Raw genomic sequence first — 7,500 nt, forward strand, 5'->3', positions numbered from 1 at the left:
CACTCACTCACTCACGGATGAGCACACTGTGGCGGCCCTGCCTGCTGCAGTCAGCTCTGCTACCCATCTACGACGAGAGTAATGTACACACATGCATAGAAGAGCGCACACACAGACACACTAAGCCAACACAAGCACAACTATAGTAAGAAAGAGTTTAAACCAGAGCCCCATGTCATCCATTGAGGGTGAGTTGACACACAGTATAGGCCGGCACATGTGATCATTGGACTAAACGAGGAGGAGTTAATTAGAGAGCTCTAGCAGATGGCAGGGTGGCTGTGACTGCGAAAGAACACAGACACTCCTCTGCTCATAACTTGCTGCTTCAAGGATGATTTATTTTAACATACACAGGGTCTTAATGGAGAACTGTGGCAGCACTGCATTCCACATAAACACCCACTGGGAGGTAAGGGTGCTTCATTCTTCAGCCTCACAGAGGTGAACCAACAAACGTGTTCCCTTTCTATCTGTCTGCCAACCTTTCCTGTGCCCTGATTCCAAGTTGTTTGTTCATGCAAGCGTGCTTGCTTATGTGCTGCCTGTCTCCCTGCCTGTGTTCTCCCTCCCTGCCTGGCTGTCATGCGCCCTAATTCCAGCGTGTGGACCCCTGCTTCATTGCCTCTGTCAGAGCCAATCCCGTTCACCGGTGAGCGGATTCGTTTAGGCCCCTGTGAGGAAATCACCCCGCGCAGGAACAACCAGGTGATAAATTGAGGGAATCAGGCAGCTTTAGCTCTCAGACTGCTGACGGCTCCCTCCTTCAGACTATCACACACACACACAGGAGTAAAGAAAATATGTTACACCTCAGTGCTTCTGTGAGCAGTGTTTTGATATAGAATCAATGACTCTAAAAGAGACATTGTGTTCCCTCTCTTCTCAGCCAAGACTGACAAACATCCAGTACGTTTCAGGCAGAGATTCTCAACATCGTGTGTGTGTGTGTGTGTGTGTGTGTGTGTGTGTGTGTGTGTGTGTGTGTGTGTGTGTGTGTGTGTGTGTGTGTGTGTGTGTGTGTGTGTGTGTGTGTGTGTGTGTGTGTGTGTGTGTGTGTGTGTGTGTGTGTGTGTGTGTGTGTGTGTGTGTGTGTGTGTGTGTGTGTGTGTGTGTGCTTTGTAAATACAACTGTTGATTGAGGTCTATAGGGTTGTGTCTGAGGGTGATACTCATTAGCCCACTGTATTCAAGTATTCCCAGCAGAAGGACAAGAGAGATGTGGAGAGGGCCCACATTCACGCAGACACACACACACACACACTGCTAGCTGTCACGACAATGACCCCAAATAAGCAGGATCGAGCCGAGGCAGCTGATTGGTTTCCATGTTGATGATGCAAAGGTCGTGAACTCTTGCAATAGAAATGAATCGACTCTGACACTCCGTGCCACTGCAGGGCTCTCCATACACAGACACACCAGAGAGAGTCACCAGAGCACTGGCCCCTATCTACCTTTGGCTGAGTGCCTACTACAGTGGCTTCACAATGAGAGGACAGAGAGAGAGGAGAGAGACACTAGAGCGAGAGTGAGAGCGTGAGAGAGAGAGGAGAGAGACACTAGAGCGAGAGTGAGAGAGAGAGGAAGGGCAAGTCCCAGCTTTATACACAAACTCAAAGAGAACCACCTGGATTAAAAGTGTTGCACTAAACACACACTGATGTCCAGAGGTGCTGTTGACTCAGCCGTCAGTATGATAGTCCTGCAGTCTGCGACAGGTGCAGATAAAACTGCTCACACAGCTTACTATTTAACCCCCCCCCCTCCACACACACACATACATACACACACACACACACACACACACACAGGCTACAATACACTGATACATGCTGCAAACACTAACACAACCTATTCCCCAAAAGTGCAAAGCTGTCATCAAGGCAAAGGGAGGCTACTTTGAAGAATCGCAAATATACAATATATTTTGATTTGTTTAACAATTCTTTGGTTACTACATGATTCCATATGTGTCATTTAATATTTCTGAAGTCTTCACTGTTATTCCACAATGTAGAAAATAGTACAAATAAAGAAAAACCCTTTTATGAGTACGGTAGGTGTGTCCAAACTTTTGACTGTTACTGTACATGTACATTTACATTTAAGTCATTTAGCAGACGCTCTTATCCAGAGCGACTTACAAATTGGTGCATTCACCTTATATAGGTAGAGGTAAAGTGACTATGCATAGATAATAAAAGAGAGTAGCAATGTGGAAGAATGGGTGTGTGTGTGTGGGGGGGGGGACTCTTCCAAGTCATGGTAAGCTTTCGGTTTTACAAATGTATTGCCACCGGGGCCCGCCAGTGTAACTGCTAAACTGCATACTGACTGTGCACTGTAACATCACTGCATGATTGTAGTGGCTTTGTTTACTGACGCGTTAGTTCTATTAGCTATGTTGACTATGACATTTCTTTAGCTAATATGGGGACTACGATATATGCTGTGTGTAGCGGTTATGATTTGGCTTGGAAAGGTTATTTAGCCCGGTCACATACAGCTGACAATGTGAGAGGAAGAGAGCGCATAGATGCGAGAAGGAATACAACATGGCTACTATGAAAGTGAACTGTGTTTATGAGTGATCAGGGGTGTATTCATTCAGCCAATTCTGTTGAAAAACTTTTCCCGGAGGCAAACGGAACAAAAACGGGGACAAACATAACGTATTTTGTTCAAATAGAAACTCCTGTTTACAACTTGTTGGACTAATGAATACACCCTAGATCAGCTCGATGCAGGCAAGAGTGTTCAAGACGGTTTTGACTGTGTCACTGTCCGTCATCTCAAATTTTTCTCTCGACCCGTGTGATCCTTCATTGTAAACTTTTATTCATAGGCTAGGTTGTAGCAACCTGTAGCAACCTATCGATGTACATTGAGCTGGGTGAACGGAAAATGAATGACAGTCATCCAATACGCTTTAATAGAAATAAGGCAATGCTCATGAATTTAAAAAATGAATCTTAAACAGCATCGATCGCCACTGTTCTTCACCACATGTATAAGCGGACCTTCAGGACACTGGGCTAGCGAGCTGTGATGGAATCAGACACTGAAAAACCTCAAAATCTCATCTGGAACCAAAATATCAGTTGTGTCGACACACACCGATACACATATTGTCACTGATACACACACACACACCATTCTACAAGCCCACACTGCACAGACGGTGAACACACACTGTCACACACTATTTCACACACAGTTACACACACCAACAAACACTGTTCTACAAGCCCAAACTGCACAGACTGTGTACACACACTGTCACACACACTTCTCTCCAGACTCATCCATGCAGGACGAGCCAGGGGGCTCTACTGTACTCTGCATATCATTTCATGTCATTTGCACAGAGCTCTGAGCACACAGCGGGTGTTCATATAGAACAAACCATTCTCCTCAGAGAGTAAAGCTATCCATGCTCAATGACGTGTGAACAGAGTTAATATTAAGTAGCCTGTCTAGGGATGATTATAGGGCATTAACTCTTCTGCCAGCCTACATTACCCATACTCCTCTGCTTTACTACTATTCCTGGCCTACACTACCCACCCTTCACCACTGTACTGAGCCAATACCCATTCTCCTGTGCTCCAGTGCCATAGTATCTTGCCTGTGCATTTCTTGGGGCTTCCGGGGCGCTTGCCATGCATCCCCAGCTTGCAGCCAAAGTTTTCCTCCCAGAACTCAGCGAACCACACGTTCCTCCTGTTGTTGGACAGAGAGCGGCTCCGGAAGTAACGGTCAAACGCTGTGGGGGAGAGGATGAGGAAGGAAGAGAGGAAGGGAGAGAGGACAGAGGAGAGGCAGGAGAAGAGGAGGGGGAAGAGGAGAGGAGAGTGAAGGGGGAGGGGGGTAGAGGAGGGGTCAGTGAGTGACATAACATGTAAATACAGACCTGTAAACATCTGGTATGATGTGATGTCAACCTTGTTGAGGATATACTGTGTTTTTAACTCTTTCCCCTCAAAACCTTATCATCTAAAATGGATTCTGTCTGTACCGTCCACGGAGGCTCGTTTGGGCAGGATGGTAACGGCTCCCTCAGCCACCCGCTCCTGGCCAATCACAGGAGAGATCTTGGAGCCCCAGCTGTCTGACCCCACCCACAGGAAGTGACCAGTCTGGTTGTTGTGCTTGGCCGCGTTCAGGATACGCCTGAGAGAGAGATAGGAGGGAGAAAGGGGGTAGGGAGAGGAGGGAAGAGAAAGGGGAAGGGGAGATAGAGGGAGAGAGGAGTGATGACTGGAGTTTACGACAGACACTTGTTATACAGAAAGGTACAAGGCTGTGTGTGTCGGGGTGTAGGGATAGGCTACAGAGGTGTAGTCGTGTGTTTTTGTTTTTGTTTTTTTTGGGGGGGGCTATACGACATACCGTATGTCGTCCTCGTTGGCGAACATAATGACAGCCCTGGCGTTGGACGTCTCCAGCAGACGCATGATGATCTTATCAAACTCCCCTGGCTTGGGTTCACGCGGGATCTTCAGAGACTGGGCTATACACACCCCACCTAGAGGGAGAGAGGGGAGGGAGAGAAAAAGAGAGAAGGAAAGAGAATATATTAGTATCTGAATCATCCTCATCATTATGAGAACATCGTAAACAGCATTGTGGCTCCCACTGCTGTGACAGAGAAAGACAAAGAGCGCTAATAGTGTTGTTGGTCACGTCCCTGATCGTGAAGTGGCAGCCTGTTGCCTTCCCGCCAGCACACAGAATCAGGATTTACACAAACACAGCGTGACAGGACATATTGGAGCGGACATACACACACACACAACCATATTTCATATTTAATGTTGCTGTTAATAACTCACAGTGTAGTGTCGTATAATAAGCCTTGAAACGTGATATGGGGGAGTGTGTGTGTGTGTGTGTGTGTGTGTGTGTGTGTGTGTGTGTGTGTGTGTGTGTGTGTGTGTGTGTGTGTGTGTGTGTGTGTGTGTGTGTGTGTGTGTGTGTGTGTGTGTGTGTGTGTGTGTGTGTGTGTGTGTGTGTGTGTGTGTGTGTGTGTTGGAGTCTCCTCAGCCAGTCTCATTAAGTTCCAGGCCATTAAATGAACATCTGTAGTGTCTGTAGAGCTCTGTATTACTGTACTTAATCAAAGCAGCGTTCTCTCCACACACACTCACACACACACACAATCCCGTAGAAAAATACTAATTAGCACCAAATGAATGCCCTCTCTAGAATAATGGTTGGTGTGAGACACCCTCCAACAGGCCTGCCTCTGTTCTGTTGCTCCTCCCTACAGTCGGTCTCATAATAGGGCTACGCAATGTGTTGTACTGGGGATTGATAGGTCATTAATATCTGTCCCATAGAGGACAAGGGTTCCCAAAAACAGACAAAGCATCTGCCTCATCGCGGCGCTATTAAAGTTGTATCTTCCAGGTCAAATTATTTGACCCTTTAACCAACAATTATGAACAGACGAATTCCAACAAATTGTATTTTGAAAGACGATATTATTCCATTTTTGTCCTGTAAGTCACTTGCCTGTTTTGTCTCTTCCTTCAAACCCATCTCTCAACTCCTCTCTCATGAGAACTAACCATAGTCATTACACTCTGAATAAACTCAGCCTCTTTGCCAATTCAATTACCATTCATTTCTCTCATTCACGCTCTCAAAAACTGGTCCAGATTTCCAAGAACTGAAAAATTGCTCTTTCATGTGCCGAAAAACTGTCTATCAAAGAAAAACAAATTATTATGCAGCCAGAGTTAACTTTCAAACGATTCTTTTTCTAATGGATGGTACTTGTTATCGTCGACATGTAGGGGACCAGTGTGAGTTTTCTATGAACACACAAACCCCATCGCTTACAGAGTACCAAGCACAGCAGAACATCTAAAGAGACAGAGACAGAGACAGAGACAGAGACAGAGACAGAGACAGAGACAGAGACAGAGACAGAGACAGAGACAGAGACAGAGACAGAGACAGAGACAGAGACAGAGAGAGAGAGAGAGAGAGAGAGAGAGAGAAGTGGATGACTCAGAGTATTGTAGTGCACCCTGGTGGTGACACCGGCGCCGGTACAGCAGCCTAGCGGTCAGGGCACCTGCCCTACAGACACACAGCTCCAAGTGAAAAACACTAACAAGCTACTGAGACAAGCAATACAGGAATATGTTTCACAGTGGGAGTTTGTGTACATACAGAGACTGACTAGACTCGGGGTAGAAGTTGAGGCAGTAAACACACATATCTAGCATCATATCACCCCAGTGGATGATGTTGTGGGAGTTAATTATTGAATGAATTGAAACATACTCTGCAGGCTTGCTGCTCCAACAGCCGGCTCCTTCTCTGCATATCATCTTTAATCATATGATTATCAGGGCTTTTATGAAAAGTCCATCTCACCTCCCGCGATCAGGAAGATATACAGTTGAAGTCGGAGGTTTTTCATACACCTTAGCCAAATACATTTCACAATTCCTGACATTTAATCCAAGTAAAGACTCCCTGTCTTAGGCCAGTTAGGATCACCACTTTATTTGAAGAATGTGAAATGTCAGAATAATAGTAGAGATGTCATCTATTTTGTGAGGTGCACCAGTCCCTCCTGCAGCAAAGCACCCCCACAACATGATGCTGCCACGCCCACAACATGATGCTGCCACCCCCATGCTTCACGGTTGGGATGGTGTTCTTCGGCTTGCAAGAATCCCCCTTTTTCCTCCAAATATAACGATGGTCATTATGGCCAAACAGTTATATTTTTGTTTCATCAGACAAGAGGATATTTCTCCAAAAAGTACGATCTTCGTCCCCATGTGCAGTTGCAAACCGTAGTCTGGCATTTTTATGGTGGTTTTGGAGCAGTGGCTTTTACCTTGCTGAGAGGCCTTTCAGGTTATGTCGATATAGGGACTCGTTTTACTGTGGATATAGATATTTTTGTACCCGTTTCCTCCAGCATCTTCACAAGGTCCTTTGCTTTTGTTCTGGGATTGATTTGCACTTTTCGCACCAAAGTACATTCATCTCTAGGAGACAGAACGCATCTCCTTCCTGAGCGGTATGACGGCTGAGTGGTCCAATGGTGTTTATGCTTGCGTACTATTGTTTGTACAGATGAACGTGGTACCTTCAGGCATTTGGAAATTGCTCCCAAGGATGAACCAGACTTGTGGAGGTCGACAATTTGTTTTCTGAGGTCTTGTCTGATTTCTTTTGATTTTCCCATGATGTCAAACAAAGAGGCACTGAGTTTGAAGTTAGGCCTTGAAATACATCCACAGGTACACCTCCGATTGACTCAAATTATGTCAATTAGCCTATCAGAAGCTTCTAATGACATAATTTCTGGAATTATCCAAGCTGTTTAAAGGCACACTCAACTTCGTGTATGTAAAATTCTGACCCACTGGAATTGTGGTATAAGTGAAATAATCTGTCTATCAACAATTGTTGGAAAAATTACTTGTGTCATGCACTAAGTCGATGTCCAAAACGACTTGCCAAAAC

General features: G+C 45.6%; 1 protein-coding gene across 4 annotated transcripts in view; it reads right to left on the reverse strand.

The window, feature by feature from the left end:
- The window catches only part of LOC124014402 (metabotropic glutamate receptor 8-like), a 263,448-nt gene that overhangs the window by 66,902 nt on the left and 189,046 nt on the right, over positions 1–7,500 (reverse strand). For all 4 annotated transcript variants that reach the window (XM_046329322.1, XM_046329318.1, XM_046329321.1 and 1 more), the window contains exons 4-6: positions 4,396–4,531; positions 4,022–4,176; positions 3,632–3,769 (exon numbers count right to left, since the gene is read on the reverse strand). In XM_046329322.1, the coding sequence (XP_046185278.1) occupies positions 3,632–3,769; positions 4,022–4,176; positions 4,396–4,531 (429 nt within the window). The remainder of the gene's footprint in view (positions 1–3,631; positions 3,770–4,021; positions 4,177–4,395; positions 4,532–7,500) is intronic.

The sequence above is a fragment of the Oncorhynchus gorbuscha genome, linkage group LG25 (assembly GCF_021184085.1).
Source record: "Oncorhynchus gorbuscha isolate QuinsamMale2020 ecotype Even-year linkage group LG25, OgorEven_v1.0, whole genome shotgun sequence".
In the NCBI taxonomy this organism is placed as follows: domain Eukaryota; kingdom Metazoa; phylum Chordata; class Actinopteri; order Salmoniformes; family Salmonidae; genus Oncorhynchus; species Oncorhynchus gorbuscha.